Source organism: Sinocyclocheilus rhinocerous, unplaced genomic scaffold, assembly GCF_001515625.1.
Source record: "Sinocyclocheilus rhinocerous isolate Xijiao unplaced genomic scaffold, SAMN03320098_v1.1 scaffold200, whole genome shotgun sequence".
Taxonomy (NCBI): domain Eukaryota; kingdom Metazoa; phylum Chordata; class Actinopteri; order Cypriniformes; family Cyprinidae; genus Sinocyclocheilus; species Sinocyclocheilus rhinocerous.
Genome location: NW_015641014.1, coordinates 2741293 through 2769027, shown reverse-complemented (window position 1 = coordinate 2769027; position 27735 = coordinate 2741293). Strand labels below are relative to the sequence as shown.

The 27735-nt window shown below is 36.6% G+C and overlaps 2 protein-coding genes across 3 annotated transcripts; both read left to right on the top strand.

Moving 5' to 3' along the window:
- The first annotated feature begins 390 nt into the window (after positions 1–390).
- On the top strand, positions 391–4384 carry LOC107753673 (fez family zinc finger protein 1-like). Its single transcript, XM_016569873.1, has 4 exons — positions 391–1146; positions 1226–1360; positions 2131–2263; positions 4188–4384. The coding sequence occupies exons 1-4, from the start codon at positions 391–393 to the stop codon at positions 4382–4384; spliced, it is 1221 nt and encodes a 406-aa protein (XP_016425359.1).
- LOC107753626 (alpha-aminoadipic semialdehyde synthase, mitochondrial-like) lies at positions 4278–27718 on the top strand. 2 transcript variants are annotated; one of them, XM_016569832.1, is made up of 25 exons: positions 4278–4631; positions 5771–6012; positions 8073–8249; positions 8398–8482; positions 8704–8771; positions 8947–9093; positions 9243–9321; positions 9430–9557; positions 10541–10692; positions 10787–10909; positions 11937–12048; positions 12241–12300; positions 13547–13614; positions 18283–18404; positions 18489–18618; positions 18731–18841; positions 19845–19953; positions 20223–20363; positions 20478–20645; positions 20735–20830; positions 20962–21077; positions 23155–23243; positions 23433–23609; positions 24942–25689; positions 27712–27718. In XM_016569832.1, exons 2-24 carry the CDS (start codon positions 5773–5775, stop codon positions 25058–25060), a joined length of 2817 nt encoding a protein of 938 aa, XP_016425318.1. In that variant the 5' UTR covers positions 4278–4631; positions 5771–5772; the 3' UTR covers positions 25061–25689; positions 27712–27718. The 2 variants fall into 2 exon arrangements, with proteins under 2 accessions (XP_016425318.1, XP_016425319.1); XM_016569833.1 differs by lacking the exons at positions 18283–18404; positions 18489–18618; positions 18731–18841; positions 19845–19953; positions 20223–20363 and adding exons at positions 16214–16335; positions 16446–16575; positions 16667–16777; positions 17621–17729; positions 17999–18139.
- The last annotated feature ends 17 nt before the right edge of the window (positions 27719–27735 follow it).

Here is a 27735-nt window from a genome sequence, read left to right as displayed (position 1 = left end):
GGACCGGAGATTCGCCCAGCGCTTTACAGTGCTAATAAAGAGCACCTTCTTGAGTTAGTCACCCACAGCAGTGTGCAGGACAAGTGCAGGGAGAGAGAGAGAGAGAGAGAGAGAGAAGCCGCTGTAGTGATTGATATAACTAAATCGAGCATCTGGGCTGCTTTACGCGTCTTTGACGTGCGCGCGTGGTGAGCCCTGAGTTGCGCTATTGACAAAACACTCTTTATTGAGCAATCCGGCGCGGACATAAGTGCTGATTGTCCGCAATTGACAAGCAGCGGAGCAGCCAGGGGGCCTTGGCGCTTGATGATGTCTTTTCTTGCGGGTCACTGAGAGGAATCAAACTTATCTACAAAAGGAGGACGCAGGTACAGGTGCTGCGCTCAAATCATGGACGGCGCGCTGTACCACTCAGCGGGAATATTCGGCGCCCCTTCGGCTTCGACGGGAGCAAGCATGATGGCGAGCTCCAAACCTCTCGCTTTTTCGATCGAAAGGATTATGGCCAGGACGCCCGAGCCAAAGTCGATACCGTTCCCTAACTTGCTCCACGCTCCCGCGGGGAAAGCGGAGCCCAAGCAGTCTCCCGCGCCGCTGCACTGCATGATCCCCCTCATGCCGCTCGCCTGCGAGACGCCTCATAAACTTCCCGTCAATGGATTAGACCACCCTGACGCGTTTTCCTACAACGCGAGCGAGCTGCTGAGCATCGGCTTGAATTACAAGAACGAGCACCCAGACGCGACGCCATCGGCCATAGGACAGTACAAACTCTTCCGGCCGCGCGTCGTCAACCAGGCGTCGTTCCACGCCATGGGAGCCGCCGTCTGTTACCTGAACTGCGGGGAAAGCGCGTGTGCGCCTCACGCGGGTTTGGTGAACCTGCACCCCATGGCGTCGTACCTCCTCAACGCGCCGCTGCACGCGCGCCAGAAGAGCCTGTTCTCCTCGGAGAAGAGCAAACCGGACAGGTGTGCTCCTCCCGGCGCGTCTTTTAAGGAGCTTTCTCACTCTCACCTGCACCATTACATGAAGGAGAGCGCGCACATCTTGTCGGAGAAGCTGTTCAAGAACTCCGCGGCCAAATTAAACAGCGGCTCTCCTCAAACCAAACCAAAGGTGTTCACCTGTGAAGTTTGTGGCAAGGTGAGACGAGCGAGATCGATCTTCTGTTTAAGCACAGATTGCATCCTGCACTTTTTATAACGCGATTTGCAATTTTCAGGTGTTCAACGCGCACTATAATTTAACGCGTCACATGCCGGTTCACACGGGCGCCAGACCGTTCGTCTGCAAAGTGTGCGGCAAAGGATTCAGACAAGCGAGCACTCTGTGCCGCCATAAAATCATCCACACTCAGGTAATCTGGATTTTACAAATAACTATTGAAATCATATTACTGCTGCTGGTGTAATATCTCAAATCAATTTATTAACCTACACTGAAAAAGCTGTGTAGAAACAATTTTCATTTGCTGATAAATTTGTTACAAAGAAACGGCAAGTAACACATTGAATTAAATGTGAAATTTCGAAGTAGAAAAAAACAGAAATGGTATTTTCTTATAAAACGTAACCTGCTCTAGTAATATTTGTTTCATTTAGTCCTACATCTTTGAAAAATTTTTTTTTACAGTGTAGCCTACTACTATTTTATTGGTAAATATAGTCCTATATATATATATATATATATATAGCCTAATAAACGCATTAATTGTGCTTATTTGTTTTAATACAAAGAAAAGAAGAAATTATAAATCAGAATTTATAAATGTCTGTTTTATGCAATTTTCAAGTAGGCCTAAAAAATAGAATAAAATCATGGAATAAAAGCATGCTTGTATATTTTCTTTGTCTGTATTAAAAGATTTATTTCTTAAGACGTTTTTGGATTTTTATTCATGACGAGATAATGGTTTAAGTTTAAAAAATCTATAAAGGTTAAAATAATTATATAGCCTAACGGAAAAATTTGCGATCCCTATTTATCTCATATTCAGTAATAATAATAATAATAATAATCAAATATAATTTCATACTCATTTCCGTTTATCAGTATTCCGTTTATTTGCAGTCAATAATAGCTTTAGCTTTATTGTGTGTGTGATAACGTTTCTTCATTTGTTTGCAGGAAAAACCGCATAAATGCAACCAATGTGGCAAAGCTTTCAACCGAAGTTCAACTCTCAACACTCACACACGAATTCACGCGGGATACAAACCCTTCATTTGTGAATTCTGCGGCAAAGGATTCCATCAGAAAGGTAGGTGTTCTAAAAGGGATTTTATATTTTCTATTCATCGTGTAACAATATAGATAGATAGATAGATAGATAGATAGATATTATTTTTTGTGGCATGTTTTCTGGGATTTGCTTCTCACATTTGTTTTTTTTTTTTTTTATTTTTTTTAAATGTATTTTTATTATTATTTGTATCATTTTGAGCGACCGTCATCTTTGTTGAAGCTCGTCTGTGAATGGTAGATTATTACATGATTCTTTTTACTCTCAGGGTAACGACAGTCTTATTTATTTGAAACTGTACTGTTGTCATTAACTTAAAGAGAGTAATCGAAACCAGTATATGGAACATTCATTCTCGTGACCGCTGTGTATTTTAAACCCCATTTTATATGTTTATTATTTATACAGTTCTTTGTATTAGCTATACTGTTTGCCAACTGTAAACGTTTTGTTAAATCAATGTGAATATATATGCAAGGCTTGTTGTAAATCTCCAATGACATTTGATCTGTCAAAAAGATTATAAAACATATGATAAAGGGGGTAGGGAATCAAAATAAATAAAACATATCTTATGCTATATATTTTTTTTCTTTGTGAATACAAGCAGACTGCGTTTTTTAAGACGCATGTTATAAAGAAGACTGGTGGAAATAATAGATCATATCTGAGAGATCGAGACTGTATAAATATGCCAAGGAAGAGTTTCAGCGTCCTTTCTTTCTTGTCGAGCAATAGGGTCTATGCAATGACGGTTAGCCTATTTCATATTTCAGCTACTTCAGTAACTAAATAAACTGTAAATGCCATAATCAGTATCATACTTCTAGTGCTCTTTTCTGGCACTAATAGAATTGCAGAAATCAGTAGGCTATCTGTAAATATACTGTGCGCACATTATGAAGAGAAAGGCCCCCTCTGGTGGACGAAACTAAAAAGGGAAATATTTAGTATTTAGGGATATATATATATATATGTATATATATAGTATCTATAACCGGTAAATTTATATTTCCTGTATGGGAAAGAGGCCACTGCAATTATAATGGTACTAAACAGGTGCTGAGACTATTTTCCCCCCAAAAAAGTTGCCAAAGCTCAGCGGTAATTGGTCAGATTTAAAAAGGTTGCTTGTACAACTATTTTATATTTAATGTATTGATATGTTTTTTTAAAAAGAGCTTGTATTAGTGGTTTGTATTTGGATTTATTGGAATATAGATGCCAGTGATTTGGTTTAAATCGTTAATAAATAGATCTCGAGGCATTGTGGTAATGGGGTGGGGCCATAAACTACTTCAGCACCACAAGACTGAACAGCTCCCAATATTATATTATCTAAATATTCTCTAAATGCTAAAAAAAAAAATCCCTATTATGCCTGACGTGAGCGACTTGCAAGGCAACACGGTATTGATACTCATCTTTGTATTCTTCTTTTCCAAGTTTCTGCAAAAATGGAACACATTCCAATTCAATTCAACCTTTTTGTAAATTTTTGTAAAACTTCAGTTTCTATTATTACTATTATTCTGGGTTTTTATACAGTAAGACAACTTAAGGAATGCTCCCATCCCAAAAAAAAAAAGAATTTATGCAGTATGCATTTATTTGCATACTGAATTTTGATTTGTCTTTCTGTCATAAACCTATTTCTATTTCCTACATCTATACTCGGTGTCGTGTTATATTTTGATTCTCGTTCACAGCCGACAGAAAACGACTGTAAAAATTGTATTTACATTTACACCAAACAAAGGTATAAAACTTTAAGAATATTAGGGAAACTGATTTGTTGGTATTTGCTCCCTGGCCAATCTATTTAACACGAAAAGTCTGTTGTGGTTTTAATAATAACATCGCAAGATATTTTTATGAACTTGAAGAACAAAGAAACAAACAAAACTGAAAGAACAGATTTTACCTCATCGCTCCTACACAGTATTTGTAGGAGCGCGCGAAAGGGGCGGGGCCTGTTTCCTCACGCTACTCAGTCATAAAGCTGCGACGCGACGTCAAGGGCACGCGACGAGGCAGATCCGCGTTCTGAGTCGGGATTGGTGGGAGCTAATCCTGGGCTCAGATTACTTCACTGTAGTGGAGACTCGTTCCGGGCAGAAACAAATATCTGTGCTGTAATCTATACCGCATGGATAGGTCTGGTTAGCGCCACATTATTTGCCTGAAGTCTTGAGACAGGTCAATTCAGTGGCGTTATTCTTCCGCCATTCACGTTTACGCGACACATTCACGCATAAAATTATTTTATATATTTTTTAGGTTTATTATATATAAACCTCCTGTGCATTTCATACTACGTTAATGTGATTATTCAGCCGGTGCCACGTTGTAGGTGCTAGGAAACTGCTTAAATATAAAGGTACAGGTATGTATCAGAAAAACTCGGCATGCAGTCAGTCACTTGTTGCTGTTAAACAGCAGGAAGTCAACCTTACAGGGCTGTTTCTCAGTAACTGAGGTTTTGAGGCAAATGTCAGCGTGTTTATTTCTCACAGTGGTTTTCTATGTTGGTTTCAAACTAAAGGACCTTTTTAACTGAAAAGTTCATAGTATTTTTCATAAATATCACGTTGGGGTAAATTGTCACATGTGCTTTATATGTTTTTGGTTTCATTAAATCGTTTATGTTATTTAAATAGCCTTCTAATTTATTTTAAATAACTATTTCTTTTTAATAACATATTTTAAATGCATATATTTTGGATATATTCTAAAATGGTATTCTTCTCAAAGTAAGCTCCCATTGTGACAGCTTAGTGTGACAACATGCCCCATTGGCTAATAACAGTGGACATGTTCAAGCTGCTTTTTATTTAATTATTCATTTTTTAGACTTACAGTTCAGTGTCTAACTCTAAAAAGGTCATACTGTACTTTAAAAAATATCCTCCCTCTGAGAAATATTCACTCAAGTAAAAAGTGTGACAACTAGCCCCGGTTTATATACATGCATGTTCTGTGCAGTAGTAACTAACATTAAAATGATCCATTGTTTTACTGACAGCTTAGTGTGCAATGCATCACAGTCATTTTTTCCTAAAGAATGCAAACCACATTCCAGGTGCTGTCAGTTTACTGCAGTTTTTATGTGATCATATGACATATACTACTCTTTGAACTGAAGTTTTAAAGGAGCACAATTACAGCATGTACAGAAATGGTGCATTAGTTGTTGCTAATTAATCAGCAGGACGTGATTGAGCGAAATTATTGTTGAACTGTATTTTTATTTAATAAGTTTTATAATTAAACATTTATATTAAAATTTATTTTAATAATGTTATGTCATATATTAAGATGTTAAGTTTATTTATTTATTTAATTTCACTTCATACTTGAAAAAAAAAAACTGACTTGGTTCAAATGCAGTCCTCTTTTTTTGCAAACCATAGACTGGGTTTCTGGGATCACTTTTCTGTACTTCTATCACTCTCAGCATTCCTCAAGTGTGATTTTCAGATGTGTGTAGTCATTGTAACCTGTGTGTTTTGGAAACTGGTCCAGTCATGCTGCGTCTCGTGAGGAGCCAGGGCCGAGGGTTTAGGGGCTGGGTGTGCTGTCAGCAGAGGTTTCAGCATCACCATCATCACCAGCAGAAGCACAAGAGCGTCATAGCCATCCGCCGCGAGGATGTCAACGTGTGGGAGAGACGCGCGCCTCTGGCACCACGACATGTCAGGGAGATCACAGCAGCTGGGCATAAGGTGCTCGTCCAGCCCTCCAACAGACGGGCCGTCCACGACAGAGTGAGTGACTGAATTATTTTCTGTATGTGGAGTAGTTAGCAGTATTTTACAGGTCATTTTTGTATTGCATATTATTAGTTGTTGGTGGGATGCATTAAAGGGGACATGACACACAGTTTCACCAAATCTCATGTTAATCTTGAGTACCTGTAGAGTAGTATTGCATCCTTCATATCTCCAAAGAGTCTTTAATTTTATCATATTTATAAAAGAAAGATACAGCTTTACGATTCTCTCTGAAAACAGCTGAGCTTGTGGAGGTGCACTGTGGGTGGAGCTAAAGAGTCACGAGCTCTTAAACGCCGATTGCCAATAAAACGCAGAAATTTGATGCAGTTTCACTTATCGTCTGCAGTTCTGAATCATGACGGGGATCATTTATCGCTTGGACTGCTCCATCTTTCAGTATCAAACGATGTGCAAATCCAGCGTCGAACTGGGCCTTGTTTATAAAACATTCGTCACCGAAATGACGGGAACTAACAAACACTTGTGAAACTCCATTGCTGCCACGGAAAAACAAACTGCATCCACTGTTCACGTAATGCTGGGTTCTTTGGGAAGCTGAACAAGGTTATCTTTCCCTCACAACCAAAAACACACTTCTTTGGAGACATTCTTCTCGAGCAAGTCCTGTGCAGTGCTGTCGACAAATGTAAAGGACCATCGTTAGCTAACTATGCTTTTGGGAAATGCACCCCTGGTTGACGTGTGCTCGTGCTCTTTTGGGAGAAATGCCCATACAAGGAATTCCACCCTTCATGACGTCATGAAGGACCATGCTTGGGAAAAAAAAAAACTTTCCGAAACTTATAAGAACCCGGAAGGAGTGTATTTGGCACAGAAATCGTTTTCTGAAACTTTGGCCATGTTTAGCATGAGAATCCAACACTTTAACCGTGTAAATAGCTCAGAATGCTTGAAATAGCATTAGACCCCCACTTTAAATTGATTAAAAGTGGAAGTAAGAACATTTATATCTTTCAAAAGAGTTCTACTTCAAATAAATGCTATTCTTTTGAACTTTCTGTTAATAATAAATGTTTCTTGAGCAGCAAATCAGCATATTAGAATGATTTCTGAAGGATCATGTGACACTGAAAACTGGAGTAATGATGCTGAAAATACAGCTTTGATCACAGGAATAAATTACAATTTCAGTTATATTCAAATAGACAGTTATTTTAAGTTGTAATAATATTTTAAATCTTTTTTTTTTTTATCAAATAAATGTAGCCTTGGTGAGCATGCCAGTGATAGTTTTTTCAAAAACATAAAAAAATTGTTAACAACCCCAAACTTTAATGTTTTTATAATACATATCTTTAATTAATATTAGTGCTCTCAAACAATTAATCGTGATTAATCACATCCAAAATAAAAGTTTTTGTTTACATAATATATGTGAGTGTACTGTGTATATTTATTATGTATATACAGTATAAATACACACACATGCATGTATATATTTAAGAAAAATATGTTACGTTTATATATTAAATATATTTATATATGATATAATTTATATGAATATAAATATACACATGTAAATATTTTCAAAATATATGCTGTATGTGTGTGTCTTTATATATTCATAATAAATAAACAGTACACATACATATATTGTGTAAACAACAATTTTATTTTGGATGCGATTAATCACGATTAATCATTTGACGGCACTAATTAATATACATATTTTTATTTGAAATAATTTGTCATATATCTTTTAGTTCTTCAGTGTTGTTGTGAATATATAAATCATATTTTTCATTGCCAGTGTCACAATTTATCAACTGAATGCATTGATCTGTGTTGCTTATTAAATAAACGAAATCCTGCGATTAAATAATGGATAAATAAAAACAAATGGTAAACTAAAATGTAATCAGTAATCAAAGGAAGTTGCAACCATCCCCATTCTGCTTTGATACATTTCTTTCTTTGTTCCCCCACTTTTTGGGGCTCTTAATGTGTCCTTTCCCACTTGATATTTCTGGTAGTTGCAAGAATGAAAATCCTATCCGACTGAGTAGAATTGAGACTGTTTCTGTTTTCAGTACTATGAAAAAGCAGGCGCTATTATCCAGGAGGACATCTCAGAGGCGTCTCTCATCATCGGTGTGAAAAGGCCCCCGGAGGAAAAGGTGTACCCCCACAAGACCTATGCCTTCTTCTCTCACACAATTAAAGCACAAGAGGCAAACATGGGGCTCCTAGATGACCTTCTTAAAAAGGTGAAAGTCTCATTGTAGAATCACATGGTCAAGGACAGTGTTTACACTGAAAGCCAACTGCAATACTCTCTATGTATTTGGAAATATTTATTCAGGACAAGCAGCTTTCACAAGATACTCGTGTGTCAAAATATCCTTCCCTTTTTAGGAAGTTCGACTCATTGATTATGAAAAACTGGTGGACCCCAATGGCTACAGAATTGTAGCATTTGGGCAGTGGGCTGGTGTTGCTGGTATGGGACCTTTTTGATGGTGTCAACATAATGTATAATGAGTTAAAAAGATGTAAAATTCTGAGATCATTTACTCACCCTCATGTAGTTCCAAATTTGTATGAAAACAAAATGAGATTTTCAAAAACATTAAAAACATAAAAATATATTTTGAATGGCAGTGCATGTCTTCAAATGGTTTCCCTGCTGTAATTTAAACATGTTGTCTGTATTTTTCACAGGAATGATTAACATTTTACACGGTCTGGGTCTGCGTTTTCTTGCTCTTGGACACCACACCCCATTTATGGTATTTGTTTTTGAATTGCTCAACTAATATAATGTCTACTTTTGAATTGCCACTTACACTATTATACGTGGTACTCAGTTATTGGTTCTTTATTATTTAGTAAATTATTTGGTGCATTTTCAGGATTTAGAACTGCAATTTTTAGGTTTATGTTTTCATATTTGTCATTTGACAGCACATTGGTATGGCGCACAACTACAGAAATGTCAGCCAGGCCATCCAGGCAGTGAGGGATTGTGGGTATGAAATATCCTTAGGTCTGATGCCCAAGTCCATTGGACCTCTCACATTTGTGTTCACTGGCACCGGCAATGTGTCCAAGGTAAGTGTGCATTTATCGTTCCGTAAATTAGTTTATGAGATGCTCTAAGTGCCTCAAACATGTCAGTGTTGCACATGTTTACATTGAAAAACAGAGAAGCATGAGAAGGAATGCTTATTATTATAAAAATTAAAATGCATCTTCTCCAGGGCGCCCAAGAGATTTTTAACGAGCTCCCCTGTGAGTACGTGGAGCCTCATGAGTTGAAAGAAGTCTCAGAGAGTGGAGGTACTTCTTGTATTTCCTGTTTTTTTAATGGTTACACATAGGAGGAAGTGTATGCTGTGTATGTGTTTGCTGTGCATGCAAATTGACTCATGCTAATCTGCTTTGCAGACATGACCAAAGTGTACGGCACAGTGATCAGCAGACACCACCACCTGATAAGAAAGAGCGACAGACTTTACGACCCCCTGGAGTACGAAAACCATCCTGAGCTTTATACGTCACACTTCAGGGAGACTGTAAGTAAATACCAGGCAGCTGATTGGTTTGGCTGCGACTTAAAGGAATAGTTCAGAACAGATTTGGGGAAATTTAGCATTACATCACTTGCTCAGCAATGAATCCTCTGCAGTGAATGGGTGCCGTCAGAATGAGAGTCCAAACAGCTGATAAAAACATCACAATAATCTACAAGTAATTCACACGACTCCAATCCATCAATTAATGTTTTGTGAAGCGGAAAAAACGCATGTTTGTGATAAACAAATCCATAATTAAAATGTTTTTACCTTTAACCCCTTAACTGTTGCTTCCAGCAAAGATATGAGTCATCTATCCAATATTGATTTCTCCAGTAAAAAAGTAATTTCATCTGAATCAGTAGTGAAATATGCACAAAACAAAGCACCGTTTATAAGCGAAAATAGTCCAAAACAGTTCTAAACAAATGTCAGTTTCATGTGTGTGGACAACAGGATGGACGTTTTCACTGGAGGAAGTGTTATTATGGATTAAGTGATGGTTTAAAGTTAAAATCCTTTGATTAATTTGTTTCTTACAAACTTGCAGCTTTTCTCTTCACAAGATGTTAATTGATGGACTGGAGTGGTGTGGATTACTTATGAATTACTGTGAGGTTTTCATTAGCTGTTTGGACTCTCATTCTGACGGCACCCATTCAATGCAGAGGATCCATTGGTGAGCAAGTGAGGAAGTGTTAAATTTCTCCAAATCTGTTACGATGAGGAAACAAACTTATCTGCATCTTGGCAAGGCATGAGAGTGAGTACATTTTCAGCAAATCTTCATTTCTAGATGAACTATTCCTTTAAGGTGAGGTCACATTTACCTCCATCGCAGGCAAAATCCAGTTGTTTAATTGGAAGTCCACTTGGTCTGGAATTTCCCCATACACATTTTGCAAAATTTCACTGAAATGTGACTGAATGCGAATGCAGTGTCTGAAAAGCAAACGTGACTGAAATGCATTGTTTTTGCACAGATGGCCCCTTACACAACCTGCCTGATAAACGGCATATACTGGGACCCTCACACACCCAGACTGCTGCGGCGACTGGACGCCCAACGACTGATTAGACCCATTATACCTGCATCATCATCACCTGATCACGGCTGCCCTGCACTTCCCCACAAGTGAGCGTCTACTCTATCATAAAAGCTGACCCTTATAAAGTCATACGATAGTTTTGTTTGAGAAAACGACGATCTGGTCCTCTGTGAATTTCAGATTCTTGGCCATTTGCGACATCTCTGCGGACACAGGCGGCTCCATTGAGTTCATGACTGAGTGCACCACTATTGAGAAGCCCTTCTGCATGTATGATGCCAACCAGCATATTGATCATGACAGGTGTGGCACTACTTCCTCCAACTGCATAAACCCCCTGACACTGAATATTAAACTTCAGCACAAAGCTTGGTCTGGAGGATGGTGAAACAAGCTAGAAGTCCCAAAGACTTACCTGAGTTATGTCTAGAGACTAGAATATCATGCATACTTAAGGAAAAAATGGTTTTAAACCATACCAGATTAGGGTTCTTCAGTTTGTAACTGTAGCAGAACCATTTTTGGTGTGAAATAGAACCCTTTTTATGAGGTTCCATAAAGAACCATGCTTTGGCAGTGCTTTATACAATGTTCATGGTTTTATAAAGAACCTTTTAAACAATAGTTTATTTATTTTTATTAAAATAATAATTTTGAATATAATATTTTATATTATTTATTAATATTATGTTATGTTTTTTTCCTCCTTTGTGTCCCTGGTCTTATATTACTTGTCTTATAAAATTATTATTTACAATTAGGTACTTTTATTTTTAGTGGAGAAAAGTATCCTCAAATAAAGAGTTGGTCCCACTTACATGTTCTGTTCAACAAAAAAAGGACAGAATTGGTAGGAAACCAGTTACACTTTAAATGTTTTAAACCAAACTTTTTAAACTATTTTTGAAGTTAAAAGTTGTAGATATTTGAAGGATATCAAGTACCTGTTGAGGATGTGTTGACAGCCTGTGTAGTTGTATGGCTGGACTCCAGAAATCAGTAATGAGGTGGCATTGAAAGAATTTAGACAGTTTTAGATTTAAACAAAACAAGGAATAAAGCAGGAATAAAGTTCTGGGAATGCTGTTCTCTAACACAAAGAACCATTTCAGCATAAAAGGACAATATGGTTCTCAATAGAAGTATTACTTTGTGGAAAGAGCCTTTAAAGAACCAATCTTTTAGGAACCAATCCCCCATCAACACTGTAGAAACACTTAGCAATGCACTAAAAATCGACTCCGAACACCATAGCAATGCCCTGGTAACATTCATGTTCTTTATAAAATGTAGTTTTTAAACTGATTTGAAATCTGATTTGTCTGTGCAGTGTGGAAGGTAATGGCATTCTCATGTGCTCCATCGATAACCTACCCGCCCAGCTGCCCATTGAGGCGACCGAGTATTTTGGGGACCGGCTGTTCCCTTACATCTGGGAGATGGTAAGATATGACACAAGGTGGTGAGTAATGAACCAGCAGCATAAGATGCTTTGCTCTGGAGAGGAGTGCTTTGAACACTGGTATGGTTATGATTGAGAGACTTTTTTTGATTCTTGGCTGGTTGAATTTAATGTGATGGATACTGCTGTTGATGAGTTGAGCAGATTTGTAATGGTAGCCTTTGTCCCACAGCTCCCATCAGACGCCACCAGACCGCTAGAGGAAGAGGACTTCTCTCCACAAGTCAGAGATGTGAGTGTATTAAGAGGGTGTTTTTACAACTTTTTTTTTTTTTGGAGAAATGCTTCCTCTAAGCTGTGTTTGTGTGCGGTCGTGCACTTCTGCACAAAATGCTGCACAGAAGGCAGATTCAGAAATGTGTGGAAAAACTTGAATCAGAGCTAAATGGGCGGCGTTTCAACTGGAGCCCATCCACACATCTATTGATTGTCAGTATGGAACTAAAGCTGAGAAATCTGAAATACACATTTCTGTTTACTTTGAGGTAAGGGCCGTGGCTTAGATCAGTGCAGAGATTGAAAATTCATAGCAGCACTGAATGGAATTGCAAAAATTGTGAATTTCTCCACACATACACTACTGTTCAAAAGTTTGGGGTCTGTAAGATTTTTGTTGTGTTTTTGAAAGAAGTCTCTTTTGCTCACCAAGGCTGCATTTATTTGATCAAAAACATTGTAAAAACAGTAATATTGTGAATTATTATTGCAATTTTTAAATAACTGTTTTCGGTTTTAATATATTTTCAATTGTAATTTATTCCTGTGATGTCATTTCTCATTATCATCAATGTTAATATTTTTGTGGAAATTTTTTTTCAGTATTCTTTGATGAATAGAAAATTTAATAGAACAAGATTCTTTGGAATAGAAATCTTTTATAACATTATAAATGTGTGTACTGTCACTTTTTATCAATTTAATGCATCTATGCTAAATAAGTGTTAATTTTTTTTTAAATCTTAATGACCCCAAACGTTTAAACGGTACAGAGGCCATTGTAATGGTGTTATCTCAAGAAAATAAGGCAGAGAAATACAATAAATATATTTAGTAATTGTGTAGAAAAAAAGGAGGGTTTACAAAAAAATGGCTTGATAATGAAATGAACTGTTTGCATTGCATACATTTTTAAAATGTACTTTTAAATGCGTGTTTCTTGCGATATTACTTCAGGACAACAATAAAAAGTCATTTGTAATTCTACTTGAATTCAGATTCAAATGCTATTCTGCATTCTGTTTGCTTCACTGATTCAAATTCAAAAGTGAATTGAATGTGAATGTAAAAATCTCAGTTCAGTTCTGAATGGTGCATAACCTTACACCATATTCATGTGGCTTGGTATTTCAGGTTCCAGTTACTTCATACCATGATGCATATACCATGCAATACCATGGTACTTTTTTGTTAGCGTGATCTATTTGGTGCACATTGCAGTAGTATTATTTGTATTACATGCATTGTTTTCCTCAATCTAGGCTGTAATTACCTCCAATGGGAAGTTGACGCCTAAGTTTGAATACATCCAGAAACTTCGAGAAAGGAGGTAAGGGACATTTTTTTTATTTCCATGAAGTTAATTCAATCACGTGTTTAAATCCCGTGTTACAATAGCTCTTTAAGGCTTCGAGTGTGTTTTGTCCAATTGGACACTAGCCGTGATGTGTTTTATGAGGCACAGAAGTTCTTTTAACATTGCTTTGGATGATATGCTTACACAAGATTTCTTCAAAGGTTGAAAGACAGGTAAAAACATTGCCATATCCCAGAGCTCAACAGCCTGTAGCCTTGATATGCTCTCTTATCTCTATAGATCAAACTGCTTTAAGTTACACCTGAATGTAGACACTGCTTATATGCAAAAGATAAGAACGCAGGGCTGATATAGACCCCAATTCCTCTTGAAAATGTCAGAAACTACACACATATTGGTGCTTTTGGATGATAATGTAAATGTTTCTGTATTATTTGAGACTAATTTGTAAAGTCCTAATGAAACCAGTGTGAAACAAAGCCTGTTTAGCTCAGTTTTGTGAGGCTAATGAATTTCCCAGGCTGAGTTTGAATCATTAAACCTTAGTAAGTTCATACACTGCAAACGTAAAGAGAAAACAAGTTGCTGACCGTGTTTGTTTTGTTCAGACACAGGTTGTGTGCCTCCTTCTGCACTGCCTTAACACCTTGCTTGGCTAGAGCACACGTTCGCTGAGTGCGTTCTCTCATGGGTAGACAATCTTACTCTCTCACCGCAGCCACAGTCTCTCCCACTCGCTCTTTTTCTTGGGATTTTTTGCATGCCAGAAAAGGAAATCAATGCACCAGTTCTTTTTTAGTTTAAGTTCAATTATTCTCCAAGGTAAGCTTCTTTTTCACGAGCCAAATCATGGCCATTAATTGATTATATCACGTTTTTGAATCATTTTCATTAAATGGAATAGCTCATTCCTTTCATTTTTTTCTTAATCAAGATGTAATCAAAGCTTCCTATGCTTTCCGCAGTCAGCACGTCTTACTCAAAACACTCTCTTTTGTGCTGTCTCGGTCTCATTCAGTGGTGAAGAACCAGGTTGACAAAACATTACACTGAATTTGCAAGTCTGTTTGTATCCATTGTGGTCTATACTTAATGGAGCCGCCCACAAGCCAACATTGACCTCCATTTAATCAATGGAAAGCATTAAAGACCCATTGACTTGTTTTGATTTACTTGTTCTTGTCCTGAATGAAAACCGTCTAAGAGAGCCATTGCTTTTGATAAAAGGTCATCTGATTACGAGATATATAGTGCAATATAGACAAAATGATTATGTATTATTAATTAGTTTTGGTTTTTATTTTATATGTTATAGTAATATTAAAATGTAATAATAGCATTTAAAAAATAATAAATGAATTATAACTAAATTATCAATATTATATTGTATTGTAATGTATAATACATATGTTATTAATATAAATAACAAAATATTTAAATTAAAAATATTAAAAATTATAACTTCATTTCTTGTTTTTTTTTAATGTTATTACATTTTAGTGTTATTCTTATATACACACACACACATACACATTGCAGTCATGCACTACATGTTTTGCCATTGTGTCATGCTATTTTCTTAAGCATCTTACGCCACTGGCTTTGTGATTTTAATGATGGCATGTCAATTGTAAAAACACGTCTCGAGACTCCCGTGATCGGTTCTGTCTCAACCTGCTTATTTGGCAAGTCTATATTTCAACTAATTAGTTCTCTAGGCTTTCGAGCAACCAACAGATTTAAAAAATATATAGTTTTGCGCATTCATGTGAAAAATGGTCTTTTATCATTTTGCTGTTGCTGCTGATTAATAAAAGCCGAAAGCCACTGGAGGCAGTGCCATTTTTAATGGTTTAGGGATTTCATGCTCCTAAACACCCTTTAACTGTGGTAAAAATGACTGTAAGGCCAAGCAAAACTTTCTTATTTGATATGAAAGTGTGCCATATTATGAACTAATGCACCTAATTATGAGAGCTTTTAAAAGTAGCACTAAATAGCAGTAAAACCCTGATCTAAAACCCTGATCTGTTTAGTGGTTGTTATGAATGTCTAGTTTAATGGTATTTTGAGAAAGGCATGCAGGTGGTTGGGGGTTAAGTGTTACATTTTTACTCATGTGCCGCATCAGATCCAATTAGGCTGAATGACGGGGGTGCTTGGATCACATGTGTCTCCCAGGGGACTTGCGGAGCAAAACGTTGATTTAACAGCCCTCTTAAACTGCTTTGATTATATTCTGAATGGAGAACTGGCTGATCTAGAAGTAGATCTATATGTTTAGTTTTTTTAGGCACCCTCTCTGCTCCTGAAGTGCCATTGTCCATTTCTGGTTTTTGGTGGTTTACTCTTGTCATAAAATGTAAAATGAATCTTTGATGTTTTATGTTGATGTTTTAAATTTTCTTGATTTCATATCCTGGACAATCCTACAAGATCTTCCCATGTTCTTTTGTGGGTTTTGCATCCCTTTCAATCGGTTTAAGATCACTATCCAGCAGGATATGTTTTGTGATTTCACAGATTGCTTGGCCAGTGAGAGGGTGTGTGTGTGTGTGTGTGTGTGTGTGTGTGTGTGTTAGTAGTAATGGCTGTACCATCTGGCAAACAGGGAATCGGAGCAGATCTTAAAGAAAGGAGGAATGAAGCGGGTGCTTTTGCTGGGCTCAGGCTATGTGTCTGGGCCAGTTATCGAGTATCTCACCAGGGACGCTGGCACTCAGGTCACAGTGGGTATGTTCCCATCGCAAAATCCGTCTGGAATGCGGTTTTACTGCAGTGTAGAATTTACAGTCGTAGTTCTTTAAAAAAATCTTGTTTGATCTTTGCATCTTTGCATGCAGCATCAAATCTGTTGAATCAGGCTGAGGACATGGCAGCCAAGTATCCCAACACCATCGCTGTGATGCTGGACATCACCCGCCAGGAAGGCCACCTCGAGTCTCTGATCAAAGACCACGACATCGTCATCAGGCATAATCATAAACGTCATTCACTAAATTATCTACTTTAACTTACACTTTTAAAGCTAATTTTGTCATTTCTTGTTGTTTTTGTTATCTAGCATGCTGCCATATACGTTTCATCCACAAGTAGCTAAGCAATGCATTAAAATGAAGGTGAACATGGTGACCGCCAGTTACTTGAGCCCAGCCATGAAGGAGCTTCAGAAGAGGTAGGAAACTTCCTGTTTCTTAGAACACTATTTAATTTGAAAGTTTCATTTTAACTTCAACCAGAAATGAAAGTTCTGTCATCATTTTCTTCCTCATGTTGAGGGAAAAGAATATCCTGTTTTTATTTTGTTTGTTGTTGTTTTTTGTTTTTTGCTTTGCTTTTGTTTTGGTTTGTTGTGTTTTTGTTTTGTTTTATTTTGCTTTGCTTTTGTTTTTGTTGTGTGTTTGTTTTTGTTTAGCTTTTGGTTTTGTTTTGTTTTGGTGCATGTTGCACCAATTGAATTTTGTTGGTCTTTGATCTTGATTTTGAGAACAGTATTTGTCAAATATTAATAAGCAGTGAAGCAGTTTTGTTCAAATACTATATTTAATATTATATATATTTTTAAGAAATAATAAAGATTATTATTATATTCTAACTACTTAAAGATGAGGATTTTTCTTAATTATGAAAAATAATTTTCAGGACAGTTGTAACATCTACACATTTTTTAATTTATGGTCTCCAAAAAAATATCAAAATGAATTGTAATGCATTAGAAACATGCTCATCATAGAAGAGCATGTCCTAAATTGATAGGACAAAAAATGAGCATCATGTTATTGATGCAACTGTTGCAAACAAATTGAGATGGTGAGTTTTGTGAGTGAATCATTCAGACTTTTTTCAGTTTTGTCAACTTTATCAATTTTTTTGTGTTTTGGAGAACTGTCACTTAAGTTCAAAACAGTCACTGAAAGTATCTTTCTCTGACCTTGTCGGATTTTAAACTGCCACTGGTTGACATCATTAATATACTGTATGCATGTGGCTTCACCGTGGTTGGCTGTTGTTTCCCAAGTGCCGAGGATGCTGGCATCACCATCGTCAATGAGATGGGTCTGGACCCTGGCATTGATCACATGTTGGCCATGGAGTGCATCGACCAGGCCAAGGCAGACGGTTGCACTGTAGGTATTGCATGCATGCACTTGTGTTTGTTTACCAGTTGGATGTGTTGATGGGTATTTGCGATAGAGTGACATACTGTCGCACCATTGGTGCACTCATCACCACGTCTGGAAGACATATTGACAGACCTCAACAAACGTTCACAGCATCTTGAATGTTCATTTTTACTTCGTTAGTGGTCAGGCAGAGCGTGGTCTTTCTGAACATTTGGTAAAATCACATGGTGCTCTTGTAGTTACTCCAAATTTTAATCACTGTTTCTTGCCAGGTGGAATCGTACAGCTCTTTTTGTGGTGGTCTTCCTGCCCCAGAGTGCTCGGACAACCCACTGCGTTATAAGTTCAGCTGGAGTCCGTACGGCGTCCTGCTCAACACCATCAGTCCAGCCATCTATCTGAAAGACAATCAGGTGACACTTCAAAAATAACCTCTAAAAATTCTGCAGTGTCTAACAATCAGCCACCCGAAAGCCGTATAGGCGAGTGAGAGAGAGAGTGTGTGTGTGTGTGTGTGTGTGTGTTAGTAGTAATGGCTGTACCATCTGGCAAACAGGGAATCGGAGCAGATCCTAAAGAAAGGAGGAATGAAGCGGGTGCTTTTGCTGGGTGCAGGCTATGTGTCTGGGCCAGTTATCGAGTATCTCACCAGAGACGCTGGCACTCAGGTCACAGTGGGTATGTTCCCGCCTCAAAATCCGTCTGGAATGCAGTGTAGAATTTACAGTCGCAATTCTTTAAAAAATAATCTTTGCATCGCAGCATCAAATCTGTTGAATCAGGCTGAGGACATGGCAGCCAAGTACGCCAACACCATCGCCGTGATGCTGGACATCACCTGCCAGGAAAGTCACCTCGAGTCTCTGATCAAAGACCACGACATCGTCATCAGGCATAATCATAAACTTCATTCATTTTATTATGCTTTGACATTAGCATTTCTACTTTAACGTACACCTTTAAAGCTAATTTGTGTCATTTCTTTTGTTGTTTTTGGTAACTAGCGTGCTGCCGTATGCATTTCATCCACAAGTAGCTAAGCACTGCATTAAAATGAAGGTGAACATGGTGACCGCCAGTTACTTGAGCCCAGCCATGAAGGAGCTTCAGAAGAGGTAGGGAACTTCCTGTTTCTTAGAAAACAATTTAATTTTAAAGCGATAGTTCACCCAAAAATGAAAAATGTCCAAATTTTCTCCTGAGGGAGAAGAGAATCTGGTTTTGTTTAGTTTTTTGTTGTGTTTTGTTTTGTTGGTGTGTGTGTGTGTGTGTGTGTGTGTGTGTGTGTTTTAGTTTTTTTGTTTTTGTTATTTGTCTTGTTTTTGGTTTGTTATATTATTGCTTTTGTTTGCTTTGCTTTTGTTTTGTTTTGTTTTGTTGTGTTTTTTCTTTTGCTTTTGCTTTTGTTTTTGTTTTGATGTGTTTTTTTTGTTTTGCTTTGCTTTGATTTGGTTTTGTTTGTTTTGTTGTTTTTGCTTTTGTTTTGGTGCACTTGAATTTTGTTGGTCGTCTTGATTTTGAGAGCAAACATGTCAAACGTTAATAAGCAGTGAAGCAGTTTTGTTCAAATACTATGCTTACTTAATATTATATATATTTTTAAGAAATAAAAATAAAGATTGTCAAACTACTTAAAAATTAGTATTTTTAGTAAGGATTTTTCTTAATTTAAAAAAAAAATTTTTTAGGACAGTTTTGTCCTCCATGCATTTTTGACTACGCTCCCTCAAAAAATGAATTGTAATACAGAAATTACAAACATGGTCATCATAAGACCATTTAAAAAAAAAAAATAAAATGAATAGATAGGACAAAAAATGAGCATCATGTCATTGAATCAACTGTTCCAAACAAATTAAGAGGGTGAGTTGAACTCAAGAACCAGATTTATGTGTGAATCATTTAGATTGGTTTTGTTAACTGAATCAGCTAATTAATTGAAAAGTTCAACAATTTATGAATCAGACAGATTTTTTTATATTTTGGAGAACTGTCACTTAAGTTCAAATCAGTCACTGAATGTATGTTTCTTTGACCTTGTTGGATTTTAAACTGCCTCTGGTTGACTTCATTAATATATGCGTGTGGCTTCACCATGATTGGCTGTTGTTTCCCAAGTGCTGCGGATGCTGGCATCACCATCGTCAGTGAGATGGGTCTGGACCCTGGCATTGATCACATGTTGGCCATGGAGTGCATCGACCAGGCCAAGGCAGACGGTTGCACTGTAGGTATTGCATGCATGCACTTGTGTTTGTTTACCAGTTGGATGTGTTGATGGGTATTTGCGATAGAGTGACATACTGTCGCACCATTGGTGCACTCATCACCACGTCTGGAAGACATATTGACAGACCTCAACAAACGTTCACAGCATCTTGAATGTTCATTTTTACTTCGTTAGTGGTCAGGCAGAGCGTGGTCTTTCTGAACATTTGGTAAAATCACATGGTGCTCTTGTAGTTACTCCAAATTTTAATCACTGTTTCTTGCCAGGTGGAATCGTACAGCTCTTTTTGTGGTGGTCTTCCTGCCCCAGAGTGCTCGGACAACCCACTGCGTTATAAGTTCAGCTGGAGTCCGTACGGCGTCCTGCTCAACACCATCAGTCCAGCCATCTATCTGAAAGACAATCAGGTGACACTTCAAAAATAACCTCTAAAAATTCTGCAGTGTCTAACAATCAGCCACCCGAAAGCCGTATAGCAGTATAATAAAAACATTTACAAACAATGTGGGTTGTCTGTTCAGGTGGTCAGTGTTCCTCCCGGCGGGGCTCTCCTGGATATCACAAAGCCCATGGACTTCATGCCTGGTTTCAACCTGGAGGGCTTCCCCAACCGGGACAGCACCAAATATGCACAGCCGTACGGGATTGAATCTGCGCACACGCTCATCAGAGGAACTCTGCGTTTCAGGGTATTCATGCTAATGAGATGTAAAGATGAGTTGTAAGCTCAGTGTTGCTCCAGTGCCTGTGTGTCATCATGAACTGCATGTGTCTTCAGGGCTTCTCCTCTGCAATGAGTGGCTTCGTCAAACTGGGACTCATCAACACTGAGCCCTGTCCACTGCTGGGACACACGGCTTCTCCTGTCTCATGGGTCTGGATTTATGGACCTTTTTCCATCCAACTCATAAATTTTTTTTTTTTTTTTTTACGAAAATATATACTAATAAATACAAAACAATAATGATATATATATATGTAAATGCCATTTTGTCTCATACACAGAAAGAGCTTCTCTGTAGGCAGATTGGCTTGTCCACATCTGTTAGCAGCAGTGTCTTTGAAGACGCCGTTTATGAGCGGGTCGGACGGGATGACTTCAGAATGCAGAGTCTCAGATGGTGGGTTTAGAAGTTCACTAACAATATTTTATAGACTTCCATCTAGTGGTCGACCGATATATCGCCAAGGCTGATATATAGGCCAATATTTTACATTTTTCAAATATTGACATCGGCCGATAAGTTTTTCTGTTTAGTCGTTTATGATCGAGACTTATTTTGGCGGCGCTGTGAATGGCAGCACCTGAGCACACAGTGCTCACATTCTCCCTCTTTATTGTTTGTTCTCACCATCTAACAGTTCTGCCTAATACGGACAGACGTCTGTCTAATAATCAGAACTGTTAAACTAAGAAATTAAAAGGTATACAAAAAAGTATTATAACAATTGCTTTTATATTATTACTAATAGAAAGGCATTATAATACTTTCTCATTTTTGTCAGCATTCAGCAAATACGCATGTATATCATTTAAACAAATCTTTGAATGTCTAATAAACATTTAATTTGACAAAACTTGCAGACTTAGATTACTTCCCAGATTACTGAGTGCACTGTTGGTTACAGTGTTTACTTCCTTTTTATTTATGTATTTTTAAATATTTATTTAAAATTTTTGTTTTGTTTTATTTATTTGTGAAAAATACTGTTATAGGATTCCAGAATCAACAAGTTGTCATATAAAGTATAAGTATGTTTATTTTACACATTTTAAAATAAATTTTCAAATTATTTTGTATATTTTAAATATTAATTAAAATAAATAAAAATTTATATTATAATTGTAATTACAACAAAATTCAATTATTATTAAAAATTATGAATTATAAATAAAAATAAAAATATACATATATCAGTCATCGACTAACCTGCTTTCTAAGATATTAGCATCGGCTGTCAAAAAAACAATATCGGTCGACCACTACTTCCATCACAGTACCTACTGATATACAGTGCTGGGTAGTAACTGATTACATGTAATCTGGCGTATGTAATCAGATTCCAAAAATGTTTCACTTGAAATTAGATTATTTTAAAGTTACATTTTTAAAATAATCTCATTTTTAAAATGTAATTTTAAAATTACATTTTAAAATGCTCATAATCAGATTACAGTTACTTTTTATGGATTACATGATTACAAATGTATTGATTCTCCCTAGTTCTTAGTTTTTTCTTTTAATGTTTACCTTCTAAAAAATTCTACTGCGTGTCATATTGAATACAGTGAGTTTTCATAATATAGAATGGCAATGTAAATTCATTTGCAACCCATGCATCTGAATTTGGGGACAGAGGGGGGTACACCATGTATGAGATGAATAATTACACAAATAACTAAACACTGCCGATGTATAACCTAGAAAACTTTGACCAAGTCATTGCCGTTTAATGTTTGTTTATGTGATGCAGGGATTTCTAAACTTTTTTTTGTCAGTCAGACCGCTTTGACCTAAAATATTTACTTGAAGTCCCCCTGAGATTTAAAGCTATTATTTCAATAATTAAACAACAAATTTGTGTTTTCTGGTGTTGATTATTGGTCTTATATTTTATTTCTCTTTGTTTTTGTTTTTTTATAACAATAATCCCAATTAAATAAGCAAGTTAGATCAAAGGTAATCTAAAAGTAATCCAGAAGTAGTCAGAATACATTACCTAAAATTAGCAATTTATATTACATTACTGACTACAGTTTTCATCAATGAATTTGTAATCAGTAACTGACTACAATTTGTAAGTAATCTACCCAGCACTGCTGATATAAGAGGGGAGCTTTTTCAAAATTTTTATCAATAATGTTATATATTTATATACAACAAACATTATATAGGCCTATATTTGTGGCCAGCGGTTTAGACATTAATGGCTGTGTGTTGAGTTATTTTGAGGGGACAGCAAATTTACACTGTTATACAAGCTGTACACTCACTACTTTACATTGTAGCAAAGTGTCATTTCTTCAGTGTTGTCACATGAAAAGATATAATAAAATATTTACAAAAATGTGAGGGGTGTACTCACTTCTGTGAGATACTGTATATATATATGTATGTGTGTGTAAGTAACTTTGTAAATATAAATATTAAAGTAAGATCATACAGTATAGCTGACTGACTGGATGACTCCCATCAGGCTCGGGATGCTCAGTGAAGAGCCGGTTCCTCACGCTGACGCCATCTTAGCAGCAGTTGCTAAGCATCTGGAGGCCAAACTGTCTTTCGGTAAAGAGCCAGTTCCTTTTCCTTTTTTATGTCATTCTGTCTTATGTCATGAGATTCAGAGAGCTTTGAAGATTCAGCATGTGTTTCTGAAGATCATCCATCCGTAATGCTGTTAAATGTCTTGAACTAATCCTGAAGTCCAGTTCCAGATAAATGATTGCTGTTTTTGGATCGTTCTGTCTCGCGCAGCTAAAGGTGAGCGCGATATGATCATCATGAGGAACGATGTCGGAATCAGACACCCAACGGGCGAGCTGGAGACCAAACACATCAGTCTGGTGGTCTACGGGAATCCCAATGGATACTCAGCCATGGCCAAAGCCGTGGGCTACCCAGCAGCCATTGCAGCCCGTATGGTGCTCAACGGTCAGTGCAACTCAACTTGAAATGCTCATTTAACAGTCAATTTCGTTTAGAGATACACCAATATATAAAGTTGGGCCAATACAGATTATTTATACTTCGAATCTTCTAAGTGTTATTTTGCACAATATTATATATATATATTTTACAAAGACGTAACGTCAAGTTTGCCACGCAACGTCGTCTTTAAAAAGACGCACCCGAAGTTGCTCTTTTAGGGGAAAAAGCTCTTTTAGCGTGCTGAAGCGCACAGGGGAGATGGCCGTCTGCAACACACACAGGGGTAGTGCAGCCTGCTGTGTGCAACCCACTCGACACGGGAAACCACCACCGCTGAAGCGCCGTACCGCCAACACGAAGAGCTCTCCAAGAGCGCGCTGAACTCGTTCTTCTTCTCTCAGTAGAGTAGTCAGGAGCAGAACGATGTGATCGCTCTGCTCCGAAGCGAAAAGCTGAATATGCGTTGCATCTGCTGCCTACTTATACTCACGCTGTGATCAGCAGCAGCTGGATGCAATAATCGCATGCCAATGTGCATTGGCTCGTTTAGTTTACACTCGAAGTAGATTGGTCCCTCTAAGCGAGATCCCAATTCGTCGGTCATCCGACGTGACGTCGAGAGTGACCGACTGAAAGGGAACTATTTCTTTTTAATTTTATTTGTTTTATTTTACCATTTTATTTTTTAAATAAAGATATATTTATATTAATATACATAAAAGTGTAAAATATATGCAAATGCAAAAAAATATCAGCACATTCCCTTTTCCCACTAATTTTTTTGTTAGTTTTTTTTTTTCTCTCCCAGCTGCAACTGCAAAAAATAAGTTCCCCCACAAACATTTAACATAGGCCTGCTTTTAAACAGTCAATGGTCAACTTTAATTTCTAAACTTTATTTTTTTCTAAAGTTTAAATGGAAAATATAACTTTTACAAATATAAGGCAATGCTCATCGTATTTTAATTTAACATTTTTTTTATTTGTATTTAATGACAGGTAGACCGGCTTGCAATAATGTGAAGTCCAATGATCATTTGGATGTAATTTATTGGCCTAAATATATAATTACATCTTAAATATACCTATTTTAATTATTGGACATTAAAAAGGCACATTTATTCTCTGATACTGATATATCAGTGATATTTCATGCATCCCTAGTTTCATTCCACTGAAATTACATCAGTAGTTTGCAATCCGTTCTTAATTTTGCACTATTAATAAAATATTAAATGTTAAAATATAACATTTCCAGTAATTCCACACAATGCCCAGACGCTGTTCTTATAAAGTCACTTTGACTTATTGTGAGTGTGTGATGTACCACTGCAGATGAACTGACCACTAAAGGACTCGTGGTGCCGATGACGAAGAACATCTACAGTCCGGTTCTGAAGAGACTGCAGGAGGAGGGTCTCCAGTGCATCACCAAGAGCACCTTATCAGAGTAACCACACACCTTAAGATCTCGAAACTCACTCCTTCTGTGCCACACGTGTGTAATGAAACCCAAACATCCATCAAAAGTAGATTTAGACAGTCTGTAGATGTTGACAAGGAGGTTTCATTTTTATTAGTGTTGTCATAAATTGGGAGTGTAAATAAACTCCCACAAAGCACTTTGACACGCAACCGTCCCATTTCCACTTCCTAGCATTGAAAATGAACTTTATACGCCGTCAGTGTTTTCTTACCCTTGTGCTCAAAGGGACGTCTGCCTCAGTCGAGTTCAAAACCAGCAGTAGCATCATATTTATGCAAGACATGAAGTCATGTTGATTACTACTGATAAAATTAGTCAATTAGTCAAAATGTCAATTGGATATTTCTTAAATGTGAAACTTGGCACATTGGTGAATTCGTTTAGATTTTTTTTTATGTTCAAACGTTAATATAAATGTTCAAAACTAGCTTTTGTCCAATAAAAGTTTTCCTTTTGTTTTATATTTCTTCAAATAAATATCAAAAATATTGTTTAACAATTTCATAAGACAGAAATGACAGGATATCACTGTACCCTTTACCCCCCTCTTTTATTACATAATAAAATATGTAAGTTGTCAGAAAAATTATAGAAGCAGTAGAAAGAGCTCATCAAGAGCTTTCATTTGATATATATATATATATCTCCATTTCACCCACAATGTCACTTACGCCCTTCTGGTTCTCACCAATTTATACATTATCTGACAGTCAGATTTTAGAAATGAATACTTTTTATTTAGCAAGGACTTTTAAAATTTAAATTGATCAAAAATGACAAAGACATTTAAATATTACCATTTCAAATCAATACTGTTCTTTTGAACTTCTGGAGAAAGAGTTTTAAAACTAGCTTTTGTCTAATAAAACGTTTGCATTTTCTCTCATTGTTTTCTATTCATTCTTCAGACAATCTAAATGATTGTTTGTCATCTTCATTAGACAGAAATGAGAGGAAATGACCCTTCACCCCCCTCTTTGGAGCTTGTTGACTGCCTGGTGGCCTGGTCTGCATTGTTCTGGTGTGGGGCCATCACTGCGGTCACTATAAAGTAGGCCACCAAGCGCAGGATAATTGGGGCTGTAATTATTAGAAGTTAAAAATGCAAATGAAGGTACCAGTAGCCCCTCAAGACTGTGTCTGGCCATTTGACCCATATTTTTGTGTAAATGACCTTTTGGATTAGAATTGAGGAATAATTATGTCATAACTCGTATAGCTGTCATCTTCGTCACCAAACCCTTAAGCCGTGGACTTATAATAATCGGTTCCTGAAGATGCAGTGGCTTAAGGAGTGACCTGATCGCTGCCAGAAGCACCGTCTCGATGATGAATTTGAGGAGGGCCGGAGCAGAAGTTCATTGAAAAACAACCCTATTTGGCGAACGTCTTTAAGGAAACCTGCCTTTGTTTTCTTTTCCTGACCTCTTGGGCCAGATGGAGAACTGAAGGACTATTGTTCTGACCTTCTTGTGGTTTGGCAGTCGGGATGCCGAGCTAACAAGACAAGCAGGTTCAGAATGAACAGCTGACACGAGGCAAGCGGCTGCTGTCTGGAGACTGTAATCAACACGAGTCTGTCCCGAGGGCAGATGAAAACCAGAATATTAGACAAGATTTTATTATGGTGACTTTAAAGACAAAACTAAAGCATGAAAAACCTGGTACCAAAAAATGCACAATGCTATATGAAAACGCTACATATGCAAGTAGTGTTTTGGGTTCAAAATAACATTTTGATTCATCTCGTTTTTCTTTTTAAACTTAAAATGATAGTGAATGGGGAAAATGTTTAGAGATTTTAAATGCAGAAATTTGTAGATTACAATTTTTCTTTTAGTTTTTTTAATATTTTGTTAATGCCCTTACATTTAATTTTTTAATTTACGTAAGTAATAGTTATTGTATCAATTAAATCATTTTTTATTAAAACATGTACATAATATATAATAATGCATAATACATTGTAATACATTTTTAATTGACACAAGTAATATTTTTTTGTATCAAAATCTTTTTTGTATTATACCATGTGCATAAAATATAATAATGCATAATACATTTCACCATACATTGTAATACATTTTTTATTTATATAAGTAAAATTTTGAAGTATTTTTTAATAAAATAATTTTATATCATGTACACAATATATACTAATATATATTACATTTTTATTATTATAATAAAAAGTGATACATGTAATATTTATATGTCTCTCTCGCTCTCTATATATATATATATAAATATAATCTTACATTATATTTAAATTAAATACATTAGTTGAAGATTAAGGGTCAGTTTTTTCAAAGAAATTAATACTTTTATTCAGCATGGATGCATTAAATTGATCAAAAATGACTGTAAAGACATTTAAATTTCAAATAAATGCTGTTCTTTTGATTTTTTTTTATTCATCAAAGAATTCTGAAAAATTGTATCATGGTTTTTACAAAAATATTACACAGAAAAGGTTGAGTGATTTGTTTTCACACTAAAAGCATGCTGATATGCACATTATGTTTTGTGTTTACATTATTAAAACGGAGTATTTTAACGTTTACAAATTGGCCTCATTCACTTTTATTGGAAGTGCCTTGCTGATTTTTTTTCTTTTAGGGTTAGGGTTAATGTGGAAAATAT